We start from the raw sequence: 18,400 nt of genomic DNA, 5'->3' as shown, positions 1-18,400 counted from the left end.
TAAGTGGCACCTGTTTAATTCAAACAATTCATTTTTGTTATCCATACTGATTTCATATGTTTTCTTCAAGTGTAGTGATGTTTTTTTAACCATTGTTATTTAATTACATAAGATTTATATTATAATATCCTTTAGAACAATTTTTAAGCAATTATTTCAATATTTTATTATGTATTTTTCAAAACCAATTTTTATTTCTTGCAATACTTTCAGTAAAAAATAAATTGTTTAAAAGCTCTCAATTATAAAATGGGAAAAAAAGAAGACATTAGTTCTGAAAAAAAAGCAATTATTCAATATCTTTTGACCAGAAAGCATTCCTAAATAGGTGAAATATCAAGACGCACTGTAAAACGAATAAGATAAATTGAAAATGGTCTTCAATTATGTGTTCGGAGACAAGACAAATGCAGTCGAAAAAAGAAAATTACACCCAGGAATAAGAGAATGCTAGTAAAAATAGTAAAAGAAAATAGATTTGTAACATGTTCTGCAATAACCATTATAATAATTAATAATAACCAATTAATAACAATAACCATTAATAACAATAAGATTGATTTAGAGTAATAAAAAATTATTTTTGAGTTATAGAAAACTTTCTATTAAAAAAAATCTCTTCGCATGATGTGTCACTGAACTATGGAATAGGCCATATATATATATATATATATATATATATATATATATATATATATATATATATATATATATATATATATATATATATATATATATATATATATATATATATATATATATATATATATATATATACATATATATATATATATATATATATATATATATATATATATATATACACACACATAGAGAGAGAGAGAGAGAGAGAGAGAGAGAGAGAGAGAGAGAGAGAGAGAGAGAGAGGGAGGGAGAGAGAGAGAGTTCAAAAGGATTGAAATGCGTGGAAAAAAAAAAAGATAAATAAAAGTTTTTAGAGAATGAAGGGACAGATACAGTTAACTGAATGAGAAGTCAAGCAAGAATGTGTTTTAGTTGATGGAGCTAGAAATGATAACTCCTTTGAGCAGCAAACATTATAGTATTTGTAGAAAAGAGAAAGAGATGCAACTTTACGATAATAGGAAAGAGGCTAAAGCTTTGCAGGTCCAACTACATTTACAATGCATTTTCGGACCTAGTCTTGAAGAGAAAGAGCATCATTAGAAGAACCACCCCAAATATGACAACAGTATTCGATACAGGGACGAATAAGAGATTTGTAAAGATAGAAAAAGGATCAGGGTAGAAAATGGCGAGCGCAATAAGAAAAAACAACCTTAGCTGATGCTAATTTAGTAATCTGTTGTATATATGGTTTACATGAATGATCAGTAGTAAACGATAATCCAAGAAGACGTAAAGAAGAGAAATCATATATATAAAAATATATATATATATATATATATATATATATATATATATATATATATAAATAGTATAAAACACTTATCTAACTTTTTCTTCTACTTGAAGTTTCACCATTGCTGGATCATCAGGAAGAGTATATATATATATATATATATATATATATATATATATATATATATATATATATATATATATATATATATATATATATATATATATATATATATATATATATATATATATATATATATATATATATATATATGTATATATATATATATATATATATATATATATATATATATATATATATATATATATATATATATATATATATGTATATATGTATATATATATATATATATATATATATATATATATATATATATATATATATATATATATATATATATATATATATAGAGAACCCTTAGATGTTGTCCGAAAGTTTTTTCCATATTTTGTTGACAAAAAGTAAAAATTAAAATGCAAGACCGGAATTTTTTTTTTTTAATAATGATAGACTGCCTGCCCCAACCAAACCCTCAGTCGATGTAGCAGCACTCCCTTGCGGGTCAGGCTATTTGCCAGTCGATGTAGCAGCACTCCCTTGCAAGTCAGGCTATTTGTCAGTCGATGTAGCAGCACTCCCTTGCGAGTCAGGCTATAAGATAGTCGATGTAGCAACACTCCGCGCATGATTTACAGTAAAAAAAATAAAAATAAAAACATTAAAAATAATAAAAATAAAAACATTTTATTAAAAAAAATAAAAATAAAAACATTGTTTATATTTTTAAAAACATTCAGAATGTTTTAAAAACATTCAGAATGTTTTTAAAAACATTCTGGTCAATTAAATTTGCGTTTTTGTGGTTTTTTAATATAACAATTAATTTGTAATTAAATTAATGGTTTTGACTTTCGTCTAACACAGAAATGTTGGACGAAAGTCAAAAGTAATTAAAAGTGACGTATGTGTTGGCGTAAGAATCACTTTTTACCTTCCGCACTTCCTACAGCCAACAAACTATAGATCTAAATATATATATAAATATATAAATATATATATATATATATATATATATATATATATATATATATATATATATATATATATATATATATATATATATATATATATATATATATATATATATATATATATATATATATATACTATAAGAGCCTACTAAAGATATATTTTTTTGGCGAATATAAAAAACAATGTATAACTAAATTATAATACAATATACAAATCCTCAAAGAAATAATCAATCTTGAAAGATTGCTTATTTCTTTAAGGATTTGAAATCAGATATTAAATTGGCATGGTATTATATACTAATATATCTACATTATCAAAATTAAAATGGTAACTTTTATATAGGATGAGAACTGTTTCTATACACAATGAGAGCATCACAGTTGTTAGAAAGTACAACATGACAAATAAACATTCCCATACAGTATACCTAGATATGTAACTAACTTGTAGCTAATTTAATTTTTTATTAAAAATAAATTAAATTGGTGTTTATATAATCATATATTAAAAATATACTAGAATAAAAAAAAACTATTCTAAATTTTACGCTAAAAAATTGCTAAAAAAAAAAAAAAAGAAAACAGAAAAAAACAACAAAAAAAACAAAAATAAATGCCAAAAAACAAAAACCAAACAAACATTTTTTTGACCTAAAAAAGCGCATTTTAAAAAACTCAAAACTTTTGTTTAAAATTACTGAAAATTCATCTTTAAATGAAATTATTTTAACAGATTTGCCATTTTAATTACGCTTTGGTTTTCATGTCAACTTAAAATTGGAATGCAAATAATAAAACTATTACATTAGACATTGCTAGATTTTGATTTGTAAGACAATAACAATAAAGCTGCCCACAAAAATACACACACTGATATAACAGTGATAAACTCTAGGTAGGTTCATCAATATCCACGGCTATTTAATTTATACATTTATTTTCTATTTTTCCACCTTTAAAATTTTTAAAATTATGAAATAGTTTGCAACTTTTTGTTCTTATAAAATCATTTTTTTAATAATTGCTAATAGACTGTCTGTAAAATCAAAAGCATGTTTCATAACAATGTTCTGTTTCACATATTTCATAACAATTAAATATTGTAATTATTTCTTTGATTTTACAAAAGAAAAAAGTCGAGTTAAATTAAGCGAGACTAAAGTATCTTCCAAAGCTTGAATATAAATTTATGTAAATATGTATAATTTAAAATATAAATAAATTTCCAAATAATTAATAGAAATTATGGAATATTATTAATATTCAGAGTTATTTATATATAACAGATAAATTATATATAATAGTTCTATATATTATATTTAACAGTGTTACTTACAAACAGGTAAAAGAAAATTAAGAAAAAACATTTATATTTATATACATTTGATATTTTCCAGATATTTGCAGGAGAAAATGTATGAACAATGGTATAAAGCATTGATTTGTGCTCCAAAAACACTCTGTCAACATGACAAAAGAACAGGTAAAAATATAAATGTTTTTACTAGTAATGAGACGCAAAGCAATAAATAAAAGAAAGAATATAGAAACAAAAACTTCCCAAAAAAGCCTTGCACATGAAAGACAAGGAATGTAGGTAAAAGAGTCCTGTTGACTGGAATATTTGTAACAGGTAAACCAATACCATATTTGTAACAGGTAAATGAAAAAAACAGGTATGCGAAACCATCATCACTAAAAAAAGCAAAAGCTTTTCCTGACATTATTGATTGCAAGTAAAAAGTTGGATAAAAGTTTTTCCTTTTTGATAAAAAGTAAAAAATCAATGAAAAGTTTGATAATAGAATTGTAAATTTATTCCTTATCGTGGATAATTGTTTTGAGCATCAAGTTAATCAAGTTTTGAAAGCTGTAAAGTTTGATTTTCTCCCACCAAAGACAGCTTCAAAAACCTATGGACCAAGGTTTGTAACACCCACTAAAAGCAAAATATCACCAAAAAATGAATCAATGGCTTAGTAAAATGGACATAAGAAAAACATTACTAAAAACATTAATTTTATGCGATGCATTTACTAACATCTGTATGACCAGAGGTATTAAAGGCAATCATCAAAAATCCTTTTAAAATTTTGAAACTTTGTTAAAAATCGAAAGAAACTAGTAATAGTTAACATGATCAGTTCAAAGGCAGTGTAGTAGAAAAACTTCATCAGTGAGTTTAGTGACAAACTGCTTTTTGAAACTTTGAAGTTTTAGAGAAACTAGATACAAAAATTTTGCTAGATATTCTGAACTGTCAGCAAATAGAGATGAACCAAACAATGCTAACATTTTGTTAAAAAATAAAGGGAGAGCTAATCAAGAAAAAGGTAATGTTTACTTTGTTTATGTTAAACTTCTAGCACCTCCATCAGTATTTGAGGCAGAGAAAGCCATTAAGCTTCACTTTTCATTATTTCATGATAAAGAAATTAATTTATGAGAAGTTTTATCAAAAGAAAACATACACTACAGTGCAGTTTTATCAAAAAGAAACATTTTGTAAAATATTTAAAAAATCAATAAAACATACCTGAAACAATAAGTGTTCTTTAACAGTAAGTGTTCCTATAAACAACTCTTCTTGCTGCACATAAGCAGATATTTTTTTAATCTTACTACGAATATTTTTGTTATTTACTAATATATCACCACTTATCTGCAAATTTTTGACATTTTGACCAGATAGAACATTTAAAAGAGTAGTCTTGCCAGCTCCGCTAAAATATATACTAGATAGGATGATATCCTATAATGAGATAATTCAAAAAAAAAAGCAATTTAAGCACAAAAAAATGAAAATATTATAAATAATCTTAATATTAAGTGCCCTACACTCAATAGATTTTGCAGAATAGTAGAGTGCCTGATCAAGGCCATTAAATAGGGTAAAAATATATAAACATACATTCTGAACAATAAAACCTACCATACCACCATTATTTTTTAATACAATTTGTTTCTCTGTGAAGCACTAGTTTTTCATATTTCATGAAGGTGGCTGGGGTGAAGTAAAAGTTCATTTAGAAATTGAATTTCTATCAGAACATTAAAAAAAAAAAAAGGAAAGTAAAATAACCTAATTTAGTAAAAATAAAAAAATGGGTTGAGGCCTGAATCAGACAACCAATGAGTAAAATTTTGTAAACTATTTCAAACTTTATTAAGTTGATTGTAATACTTATAAAATTTAATGAAAAAATTTAATCTAATCTTTGTTTAAATACTATTAATAAAAGAAATTCAAAAATCTATCAATTATAAGTTAAATACCTTGCACCCATTATTGCTAGCAAGCTTGATGGTTCAGCAGCACCAGTAACTAGATAAAAATATTTTTTTAATTTTAACCAAAAAATTAGGTTTTGAACTAAGATGATACCAAAATAGCAAATATAAAAAAAAGAATATTATATTATAAAAAAAAAAGAATATTATATTATAAATATTTAAAAAATTTAATCAAATATTCCCTTTCTCGTGATAGAATTAGATCTACTGACTATAAAGGGGAATTATTAGAAACAAACTTTTCTTTCAATTTATCTCTTAATTTTAATAATTAAAGTGGTATGATCATCGGAGCATCAGATAAATGTTGTAGTTAGAATGACTTAAAGGAATAAATGTTAGTTGGAGTTAGCACAGTATACTGTGTCAACTCTAACAAACAGTTAGTTTTTAAAAACCTTTAATATTTTTCTGTCAAATTAACGCAACTATAGCTTTAATATACATAAATATTTTTTTTAGACATTCTTGTGATAATCATTTCTATATTCAGCCCACACTGGCATAGACTTTGTTGCAGTTTCTTGAAACCTAATTTAGTAAAAATAAAAGAATGGGTTGAGGCCTAAAACTTGATTTTTCTTTAATAGTTTTTAGATAATTATATATATTTTTTAATTATTCCATCATATTAATCCTGTGCATTCCCCTTGTTGCTATTAACAAGATCACACTTCAAAATTTCAAAAATAAACAACAGATAAAATAGTAACAATTTGTTAATGAAAGCATGCATGCATGCATAAACAACAATTTAATTAAATACTAACACTGAAAATGAAACTAGTCTACATGTGCATACTACTAGTAGTAAATCAAGTTAAATGTTTCTATGCACTAAAGGACAAAATAAAAGAAATATATATATATATATATATATATATATATATATATATATATATATATATATATATATATATATATTTGTGATGTGCGAAATTCGAAACTTCGATTGCGAATTCGAAACTGACTTTTAGTTTTATTTTGAATCAAACTTTTTTTTTAGTTTCAAACAATTCGAATTTTCGAAGTATAGTATTTTTGTTTCGAAGCGAACCCAAAGTTAATCGAATTTTATCGTTTAAAAGTGAAAGAAAAAAGTTATACAGTTCCACAATGGCGGATAGTAACGATGGTAATTGTCGAAGTATTGTCTGGGAATTTTTTAGTAGACAAAAAATGAATGGCAATAGAATTATAGGCATTTGCAAAATAGAAACATGCAAGTTACCTGTTCAGTGTCCAACTGGAGTAACAACAGGTCTTTATGCTCACTTACGTGCTGCTCATCCGAAAGCGCATAAAGAGTGTGTAGCGAGAAATGAAGAGAATCATAAAAGAAAACTTGCAGAACAAGAACTGAAAAATGAAAATAAGAAGCAAAGTAAAGTTGATGACCTTTTTAATAAGAAAGCACATTGGTCGTCAAGTCATCCAAATGCCATCGCTATAACGAATTCGGTTAGTCGCATGCTTGCTCTAGACATGTTGCCATACAACTTTGTAGAAGGCAGAGGATTAAAAGAACTGATGAAATTAATGGAACCACAATATCTGGTGCCAAGCAGAACTACGTTTTTAAGATCAGTTGTACCTGAGTTATATTGTAGTGTAAAACAGAAAACCGCTAATGAAATATATCGAGATTTTGAAGATATTCCTTCATATTCATTCACGACTGACCTGTGGACTTCGAGGGCGCAAGATCCATTTATTTATTTCTGTCTGTCATATGTAAGCCCTGAATTTGAGCTAAAGACATTTGCATTAGAAAACAAGCTGTTTCCAGAAGAACATACCGGCGAAAGCATTCTTGAATCTTTAGACAAGACTATTGATAATTGGGAGCTTCCTCAGGCTGTTCCAATTTATGCGTTGCGTGATAATGGCAGTAATATGAAAAGTGCCATGAATCATTTTATGATCTTTCTTGTTTTGATCACACTTTACAATTAACCATCAATGATGCCGTGAGTGAAATTGATGGAATGCAGACTGTTCTTTCCAAAAGCCGTGAAAATTCCGGCTTTGCATGGCTTAAACCAGCAATTGCAGCAATTCATCAATGATCCTTCACATAAGGGTTGTGGTGTACTTATTGCTCAAAAAATAAAGTTAAAACTAGACCAATGATTTCCGCAATTCATATCAGCTTTGCCTGATGCAGCATGTACATTTCTTGATCCATGCTACAAATCCATCTTCTTCTCTGAACAACAGCAAGCTACTGTTGTAGACAGTCTTCATCAGTACTCTAAGGAATTCCGATCTCGTGGCGGTACTGGTGTTGGTGGAGGTGGACATTGTGCCTTGAGCGACCATGACACGAACTTAATTCAAGGTACAATTCAATTACGTTTTATGTTACGTGATTAAGACTTGATGGTAATGGTAATGGCCTGCAGTTCAGATTTAACTTTCAGATTTACTGAATTGTGGTTTAATTTAATTACAGATGAATAATAAAACAATAATGCATAGGTTTTCATTTCTGTTTGCTATTTTAGTTTTACATCTATTTATATTATATAATACTTTGTAGGAACATCTGCTAGTGTTGGTGCTTCCACTCCTGCTTTTGGAAGAGCTGGTCCTGGTTCAGGTTCTGGTCGGACATCAGCTGCAGCCTCCAAGCCAAGTAGTTTATGGGATGACTTTGACAGCATGCATACAACAGCAACTGCAAATAGGATGCTGCCAGTTGATGATGCAGCTTCTGTGCAAGAGGAGGTCAGAATGTATATGATTGAACCTCCTATTGGAAGGAACGCCAATGTACTTGATTGGTGGAAAATTAATCATCACCGTCTGCCGAAACTCTCAAGAATAGCAAGGGCACTATTGGCTATTCCAGCAACTTCTGTAAATTCGGAGAGATTGAACTTGACGTCTGGTAACATTGTTACAAGAAGGCGATGTAATCTACTCTCTGAGCATGTGGCTGAACTAACTTTTATTCACGAAAATTTGTAGTATAGCACATAGCAGTAGCGTACCGAAGCCAGACTGTCCTGCCAGCCACAGTCAGTACAGTACACTGTAGATTAAGGTCTCGGACTTTCTGGAACAATTGCCTATCCATGTACTACTACTTTACATAACTGTATAGCATTTGCATTCATTATAGCATTGTACTTTTACTTGTATTGTATTATCTGTTAAACTATAACTGTAAATATAATACTAGTCCTAATCTTTATTCTATGCACTGCATTGCAAGTACTTGACTTGATTTTTTTTAACTTGAATTATTACACATTGTAATTGTATTGTATGATACTAGTCTCATTTGATTTCATTCACTTTTATTTGACTCTAGAGCTTAGTCTGTGTTGTTTAGTATTTGTTTACATGATAAAACTGCAATATGATTGGTTATTAAATATAAAATGTATAATGTTTCATTTCTGTTCTGTGTTCTGTCACACACTATAAATTATTACTATTTAAATAACAAATTTCAATATCAGTGCAGCGTACTTTCGAATCGAATCGAATTTGAACGAAAGTGGCTTAGTTTCGTTTCGAATCGTTTCGAACTTAAAATCTTAGTTTTGCACATCACGAATATATATATATATATATATATATATATATATATGTATATGTATATATATACATATATATATAAATGTATATATATATATATATATATATATATATATATATATATATATATATATATATATATATATATATATATATATATATATATATATATATATTATCTAACAAGTTAATAACCTACTGTAAAAGAAATAATGCAAAAGCACAATTGTCATAAACAACCACAGTTTTGTATGTCTATGTTTGAGTTTTGAAATTACATTAAACATTTACACTGTAAACTACAAAAAAATCATTCAAGTTAATTGAGGGAACATTGTCAAATACAGAAATAGAGTATTTGCTTATCATATTGGTAGTGATTTTGAGAATCAATAAAGGAATCAGTATGATAAGTTCTGGTGATAAAATTGAGTGCTAGATTTGAAAAATCAGTTGAAAAGATGGTTTGAAACTACAAAAATAAATAAGAAATATATTACAAGTCATCAACTGCATGTTCTTTTTATCATTAGATAAAACTGCTGGAGAATTTACAATAAAATTATCCAAACTTTCATAGACATCAGAAATTAATTTTAAAATTTTTAAATTTAGTAGACATTTTAATCAGCACAGATAGGTGTGAGCCATATTCAAAAGTAAAAGAATTGGTAACAACATGAGTGTTTACACATACTTTTTGAACCAGCTGCATAAATATCAGAAAGTATGTAATATATATGTCAAGATAAATCTACATACTTACTGATATTAAGATAAATTGTTTAAATTAATACATTTAATCATTAAAATTTCAAAAGATTTAGCAACAATAGAGTAGAAAAGGCAACATGAACTTCATTATCAGTATATAATAGACAAGTAATCATATCTATATCATCAAAAGAAAATATGTCACATTTGTCAAAATTATAGCATTATAATTAACAATAACAAGTTCATTAGAAAAACTTGCTATAGATAAACAACTGCTTCCAACTTTAGAAACAACATTATCTCTAGGTGTAAAACTTTTAATTAGTTTTTTACCATGTTATTACAATACTTAATTCATAGTTTCAAAACTTCATCTGAATAACATTTCTGTCACCAACACCACAATATCAATTGTAATTAGTTAAATTACTATTAGTTTTAATCCAAATAAAAATTATATATATATATATATATATATATATATATATATATATATATATATATATATATATATATATATATATATATATATATATACATATATATATATATATATATAAATATAGCCCTTTAAGTGTTTTTTTAACTCCTATACTCTATATAAAAAATTTATATACTAAAAGGAAGAAATATTAGATGCTCTAATTTAATGTATTCATTTTTTTAAAGTTTTACTAACAGATACAACTTCACTTTTGTAGTTTTTGCTAAAGCAATTTTTTAAAATAAAATTATGAGCTCTTCCTACATTTACCCACAACTAAATTGGGGGTTTTATATCAGAGTTTTCCTTCTCTTTGGTAAGTTGCCTACACCATGATTAAAGAGTCTCACCTGCCCTAATATAAATTTCTTTAATGTCATGACCAGGACTTAAGTCTTATACTCACTAACATAAATCAACAAACATGAGAAAATAAAATGTAGTTTAAGGAAAAAATAGAAAATTTAAAATAACTTACTAGAATTCAAAAGTTTTTTAACTGTAACATTCTGTTGGTTTGATTTTCTAAATAACTTTTTAAATGGTGATGTTTTAAGTTGAGTTGATACATAAAGATTATTCCAGCTTAACCGCACTCCAGATTTTTTGACATGATTTTTACTAATGTCTCCATTTAAAGGATCTTCATACGATGACTATATTCAAATAAAGAAATAAGTTTAAAAAACCATGTATCTGCATAAATCTACATAACATCATGTAATAAATAAATTTGGAAATGAAAATTAATAAAAATGTAAAAACTTTTTTTCTTTTTTTAAACTGCTGTTTTAAACTATTTAAAATGTTTTATATTATTCTAATTGAATAATACTTTTAATTTCCTTTTTATTTTAATCAATCAATCAAATTTATAGACAGACTCAATGCCCAATATAATAAATATACAATTGGTAAAACAAAGTGGATTAGAATAAAACAAAGATTAACACACTTGAATATAAACAAAACCCAAGAAAAAAATAAAATAAAGATAAGAAATTAAAGTGTCATAAATATAACTCAGCTCTCCATTTAAACATCAGTAGAGAATGCAAGAACCTGCCTGAGTTAACAAAAGCTTTTATGACGAGGTTCTCACTATTCTGCAGCAGTAACAGTGAGGAGTATTGTTGCTTGCGAATAACAACATTAAGTGAATGGGCACCATGTTTTACAAATAATTCACTAGCATTATTCCGTGGTGGCTTGTTTAATATCAAGCGAAGTGCATTATTATATGCAACACATAGGTGATGGAATGAATCTTTTCTCCAAAGATACAACAGTTGACATCAATAGATTGGGCTGCAAAGGCATTAAATAACATGATTTTAATTTGCAGATGTTGTTTTTTTAATTCAAAGTTCTTTTATTTTTATTGGTTTTTATGTTATTTAGTATATTGTACCTGTTTGTGGATTCCATCTTTACATTGTGTCATTACATAACCACATTTTAACTCTTTTTTATTAAAAAAACTTGTAAATTTGTAGATACAAAAATACATAAATAAAAATGAAAAAATCCAAAACTTTTGACATTATAAATCATTTTAACAAATTAAACTCACAACTTCATGGCAAAAATCTGAAAACCTCATCAGTGATAAGATTTTTACGTTACATTTTTACGTTAAAGTTGCAAATTAAGTTATTAAAATATAACTTTTTTATGTTTTTATAGCTTCTGGATACCAAAAACTTGAAAGAAGTAATCTTTTTGTGACTTTTAAATTCACATTCCTTTTTTTTGGGACTCCGCATCGCTGATGAAAATAAACTGAAGGCATTTATTAAAAACTGCATAAAATAGAATATTTGTAAAGTAAATGTTTAAAAACTATTATAATATAATTCGAAATATGTTCAAAAGTCATAAAAACAAAAGTCTAGAGGAATTAATAATAAATATAAGAAATATTTTATGTGATGTGAATGTTTTGTATAAATATATTCTCCCTGGTGATATAAAGGATGTAATAGAAATAACAAGAAAAATCTGCTAAGCTTAAGAAATTTTCAAATTTTTCTAAAAGAATACTAGAACTGATGAGAGAGTTTCTGGCTGAAAAAATGAGTTCTGCAACATTACAGTTCATAATCATTTTCTGTATCAATCACATTATGTTCTGATGACATACTTAGTCTATATCGCTTTCAACATAATATGTTGAGAAAAGCATTTAGACTAAATGCACAAGACTGGATTTTTAACATTGCTATTTATCAATAGTAGAAAATAAAAATAAATTCATTATGGATGCAGATATAACTTGTATCTAAATATCATATTTATAATATAGTGCACCTATATTGAGTTAATTTATTTCATTTTTTAATACTTTTACATCTTTTGTAATATAAGATGATCTATAATCTATATGTAATATAAGAAGATAACCATAAATTTTTTCAAAAAGCTGGTCCTTTAAGATTTAATTAGATATGATATGGAATATTGATTGAAATCATTGGGATCAGTAAAAACAATTAAAAAAAAATGTGTATTATTCTGATGACATACTTAGTCTATATAGATTAAAATAAATAAAAAAATACAGGACAATACAAACATTGCACAAAAAATATGACAATATAATATATATTATAGTCATATTTTTCTGTGCAATGTTTGTATTGTCCTGTATTTTTTTTTTTTGGTTTCTTGGATAATGCAATGTTTGTATACTACAGGACAATGCAATGTTTGTATTGTCCTGTAGTTTTTGTTTTTTGTTTTAATTTTTTTTTAGCAAAAAAAAGAATTAAAAAAAAAAACAATTTTTTTAATTAGGCCTTTAAAATGTTTTTGCATATAGTTTATATTGTCATGTATTTTTGTGTGTTGTTGAATTGCTCTGTATTTTTTTAGGTTTTCCATTTTATTATGTATTTTTGTACGGTTTGTTTGTTTTTTCATTTATTGTTTTTAGGCATTTTTGTTTTATTTTGTGTATTGTGTTTATTAGTATTGTGTTCATTTTGTGTATTGTCTTCATTGTGTATTGCGTTTATTATCGTGTTGCTTTGTCAAGTATTGCTCATATTGTCATTTTGTTTTCATTTTTTGTGCAGTGCCTGTATTGTCGTGTATTTTATTTCTTTTTTTTAATTACCTTTTAGTTTGTTTAATGTTGGTGGAACATTTTAATTGTTGTATATACTCTTATAACTGTATATCAATTTGTGTGTGTATAAATTTCAGTGTGAGTGCATGCGGGTGGGTATGTGCATTTCTGTATGCAAATGTATATGTATGTGTGTATACATGTGTGTGTACGTTAGACCATTTCAATATTACATGTGTGTGTACGTTAGACAATTTTCGAACTTTATTTGGGCTACCCTTTGATTTGATGTGGTTTGTGGTCAGGAAAATTAGTTCAAAATTGCAAACTTAAATGTGTTTTAGGGACAGCTCAATTAACTTTACTTTTCAACAGGTCCCTATTATTTTGAAAAAAGAAGTTTTTTCAAAAGTATGTCATGTTGTGTCTTAAAAGCAGCAAAATTATATAAAAATTTTTAAAAAAAAGATAATTTCATACTACAATTATTATTTTAGATTTAATTGCACAAAAACTATGGTTTTTTAACTAGAAATAAAAAAAGTACATTTTTACAAGTTTTTAATAAAAATAAAAATTTTCTAATTTATTTTTTATAAAACAATTATTATTTTTGAAATTTATATATTATTTTGCTTCTTTTGAGTACCAGATTGACCTACTTTTAAGGAACTTTTTTTTTAATTTTAGGACCCCATTGAAAAGTAAACTTAATTGAGCTGTTACTAAATATTGGAATATGCTTTGAAACTTTAATGAATTACTTTTTTTCATCAATTACCAACATTTAAACACTTAATTATTAAAAAATATTTTTTTTGAACTGGCCTAGGGTACGTATATCTATATATTTTTATATTTATGTTTGTGTATGCATAAAATTTTTTATATTTTCTTAAAGGTTTTTTGTTTTTTTTTAATTTTTTTTTTTTTTTTTTTTTTGTCAGTTTTGATTTTTTTATAGTATTAGTTCATTTAATGTTGAATTTATTATTTTTAACCCTTTTTTGTTATTGTTATTTCTATTATAATTATAGTTATTATTGGAATTATTATTTTTAATTTATTATTATTTTTCCTATTTTCTTGTTTTTCGTTTAAATTTGTTTTACGTCATTGCTAGTTATTACGCTTTATCAGTTTTTTTAACTGTTTTTAACTGTTTGTATTTAGCTATACACAATATTGTTACATAGCTAAATAGCTATACACAATATTGTGTTTATAAAAACAAGTAAGTTATTATTATTTTTATCATTATTATTTTTATTGTCATCATTACCATTATTTGTAATGTTTTTTGTGTTTTTTTATGTTGTTACTCTTTTTTTTATTATTATAAATATTATTTTTATTATTATAACCTATAACAATAGTTAAAATGGTTAAAACAATAATTTATTTTTTAATCATTTTCATTAGGTGTTTACTTAATTCTAGTAATATTACTATGTAAACATTGTAAACTTTGTAAACAACCTTGAAATATAAAGTTGAAACTATTTTCCATTGAGCAAATCCAGGTTTGGCATTTTTTATAAAATCAAGACCCGAATTATTCATATTTATTTAAACCGTTTATACTCATTTTCCAATCAAAAATTGCGATAGATAAATAATTTAATAGGTTTATTATATTAAATAATTTTTTATATTATAATTTATTATAGCAAAATTTGTAATAACTCACTGTTGTAAAAAATGACCAAAAACTACTTTGAGCTGACCCGAGAAAACCGCTTTGACAGGGTGAAACTACAATGTTTCCTGACTCCAAAAATGTAAAATTTGAAATCTAACTATTTCGTCCAAGAAAATAATTTTGATTTTTAGTTTTTAGTACTTTGCACAATAGGGCAAAATGACAGCTTTTCAAATTTTGCATTTTTACAGCATTCAAAAACTCTACAAAATTAGCATTTATTACTCTAAAACATAACAGTCTGTATAGCAAGTATAATTTGTATTTATTTTAACTCAGAAGATAAAATTTTACCTACAATTTCATGGTTGAACTATATTATAAACATTTTGTTGCATCAAAATTGTAAATAAGCTAAAAATTCCGGGAATAGGCAGTGAACATGTTTATTTTAAGTTTTGCATCAAAATTGTAAACAAGCCGAAAATTCCGAGAATAGGCAGTGAACATGTTTGTTTTAAGTTTTGCATCAAAATTGTAAACAATCTAAAAATTCCGGGAATTAGCAGTGAACATGTTTTTTTAAAGTGTTTCAGTTATCAGTTGTGTGAGAAAAATTTCAAAATGCCAAATTTTTCAAAAAATCATGAAGATTGTCGGAAATCTGTCTGTGTCTTGTGTCTGAAGAAGTGCTCTCGAGAGTTGACACAGTTCCTTGTTGAAAAGATCCTCAAGCATTACCATACAAGTCTTGATTTGACTGATACCAGAGTGCCAAGAGGCATTTGTGACACATGTCGAACAATTCTTCGGAGAAAAGATGAAGGAAAAGATGTTAACTTGCCACCTTTGTTTCCTTTCTCATCTATAAAAGTTAGACCACCAACAAGAGATCAAGGTTGCAACTGTCTTATTTGTCAAGTTGGACATTTGAAGTTGAATGAGAAGAGCCCAGTGGACTATTCTAAACCTGTGGAAGATTGTACCCCTCAAAGATGTGGTGATTGTTTGAGTCTAGTTGGAAGAGGTCTGCCACATCAGTGCACTCCATTCACTTTTAGAGAGAATCTCAAGCAGCTAGCTACAGCTGATCCACTCGCTGCAGAGCAGATAGCTACTCAAGTCATCTCTACTAAACCTTCCACACCTGGCGGTACTGTCAAAATATTGCATCCTAAAGGCGGCCCACCACTTAGAGTTAAAACAGGTGATACTTTTATATATACATATAAAGATGGCAGGTTCAGAGGGAATACCTTTAATTTTAAAACTTAAAATTACAAAAAGTGTTAATATAATTTCATTTTTAGGAAGCTCAAGTGCAAGAGCTCTTTTTCCTGAACCCAGCATCAAAACTGAAGATCTTGTACAAGTTCAGCTAAACACAGGACTGTCCAACCTTGGCATGAAGAAATTGGCATCAACCATCAACAGAGTCAGTGACACCAAGATTGTGGAGACTAGTTTTCTTGCTAAGTTTGAAGCCATTGGCAAACAGTTGTCTGAGTTTTTTACTCAAACCAGCATCCAAGTTTTATCAGAGAGTAACTCCACTGACTTTGTGGTTGTGCATTGCAAGGATCTTGCCGAGCTTTTGAATGAAGTCCTGCTTTCTCGAAGAGTTTTCCAGAATCATATTGTCAAGTTGGGAATTGATGGAGGTGGAGGATTTCTGAAAGTTTCTCTTGGCATTATGGAGTTGGATTCTCACTGTGATTCAAGGTCACCACCACGGAAAAAACTTTTAACTCAGAGGACTGCCAAAGACAGTAGTGTAAAGCGTCAAATGCTTATGGCTTTATCAGAAGGACTACCAGAAAACTTTGAAAATGTGAGGCAGATCTTGTCTTTAATCAAGTTAGACAAAGTCAACTTTGTTGTCTCATGCGACATGAAACTTGCCAACATCCTTTGTGGCCTTCAGAGCCATGCAAGTACTCACCCTTGCTCTTGGTGCAACACAGAATCAAAGCATCTTTCTCAATCAGGATCTTTGAGGACACTAGGCTCACTTGTTACCTGTTATCAAGAGTTTGCTAAGTCTGGTGGTGATATCAAAAAGGCAAGATCTTTTGGCAATGTAGTGCATGAGCCTTTGCTATCTGGTTCTGAAAACAAACTCATCTTGGAGCTCATACCACCAATGGAACTCCATCTTCTCCTTGGTGTGGTCAATCACATGTACAAAGCCATGACAGAAGTTTGGCCCAATGTTGTCAAGTGGCCCTCAGCTCTCCACATTCAACAAGAACCATACCATGGTGGGCAGTTTGCAGGGAATGCCTGTCACAAGCTTCTCAGCAATCTTGACCTCCTTCAAAGAATTGCAGTGACTGAGTCTGCTTTTCAAGTCTTTGGAATCATTGATGCCCTTCGAAAGTTTAAGTCTGTGGTGACAGCATGTTTTGGTATGGTTCTGGAGGATGACTTTTCTGAAAAAATTGATCGCTTCAGAGACTCATATTTAGCAATCATGAACATCAGTGTGACTCCAAAAGTTCATGCTGTTTTCTTCCATGTGAAGCAATTCATTGAGATCAAAAGGGCTCCCTTGGGGATCTTTAATGAGCAGGCAACAGAATCAATGCATCATAATTTCTGCTCGCATTGGCAGAGATACAAAAGAGACCGCAATCATCCTGAGTATGCAAAGAGGCTTATTTCATGTGTTGTGGACTACAACAGCAAGCATTTGTAAAGAATCAAATATTGAGAAGAATTTATTTTATGTACCATTTGCTCTTTATGTGTTTAGAATCAAGAGGTTGTTTTTGTGTTTTGGCTTAGAATAACTAAAAGAATTATTTAAGAAAGTGTTTATTATTTCCATCTTGTTAATGAAAAACTATATCAGTTGTGTCAGAATAAACTATTATTCAAGTGAATTTTAGACAGTTATGTTTTGGAGTAATAAATGCTTATTTTGAAGAGTTTTTGAATGCTGTAAAAATGCAAAATTTGAAAAGCTGTCATTTCGCCCTATTGTGCAAAGTACTAAAAACTAAAAATCAAAATTATTTTCTCGGACGAAATAGTTAAATTTCAAATTTTACATTTTTGGAGTCAGGAAACATTGTAGTTTCACCCTGTCAAAGCGGTTTTCTCGGGTCAGCTCAAAGTAGTTTTTGGTCATTTTTTACAACAGTGAACTTATACACTATTAAAAACCGTGTCACATGATAGAGCCGAAAATATTTATCCTCGA

General features: G+C 27.6%; 2 protein-coding genes across 4 annotated transcripts in view; one reads left to right on the top strand and one right to left on the bottom strand.

The window, feature by feature from the left end:
* The window catches only part of LOC100198543 (protein white), a 108,447-nt gene that overhangs the window by 64,755 nt on the left and 25,292 nt on the right, over positions 1-18,400 (bottom strand). The window contains exons 1-4 of one of the 3 annotated variants that reach the window (XM_065805538.1): positions 15,033-15,131; positions 10,962-11,139; positions 5,716-5,764; positions 4,976-5,162 (exon numbers count right to left, since the gene is read on the bottom strand). In XM_065805538.1, the coding sequence (XP_065661610.1) occupies positions 4,976-5,162; positions 5,716-5,764; positions 10,962-11,139; positions 15,033-15,116 (498 nt within the window). In that variant the 5' untranslated portion in view covers positions 15,117-15,131. Of the gene's footprint in view, positions 1-4,975; positions 5,163-5,715; positions 5,765-10,961; positions 11,140-15,032; positions 15,132-18,400 lie in introns of those variants that run through there. The other 2 variants (XM_065805537.1, XM_065805539.1) reach the window with 2 other exon arrangements.
* On the top strand, positions 15,799-18,214 carry LOC136084749 (uncharacterized). Its single transcript, XM_065805536.1, has 2 exons — positions 15,799-16,402; positions 16,506-18,214. Exons 1-2 carry the CDS (start codon positions 15,820-15,822, stop codon positions 17,891-17,893), a joined length of 1,971 nt encoding a protein of 656 aa, XP_065661608.1. The 5' UTR covers positions 15,799-15,819; the 3' UTR covers positions 17,894-18,214.

Source organism: Hydra vulgaris, chromosome 09 (genome assembly GCF_038396675.1).
Source record: "Hydra vulgaris chromosome 09, alternate assembly HydraT2T_AEP".
NCBI classification, from domain to species: domain Eukaryota; kingdom Metazoa; phylum Cnidaria; class Hydrozoa; order Anthoathecata; family Hydridae; genus Hydra; species Hydra vulgaris.
The sequence above is the reverse complement of the archived record's forward strand: the minus strand, read 5'-3'. Positions and strand labels throughout refer to the sequence as shown.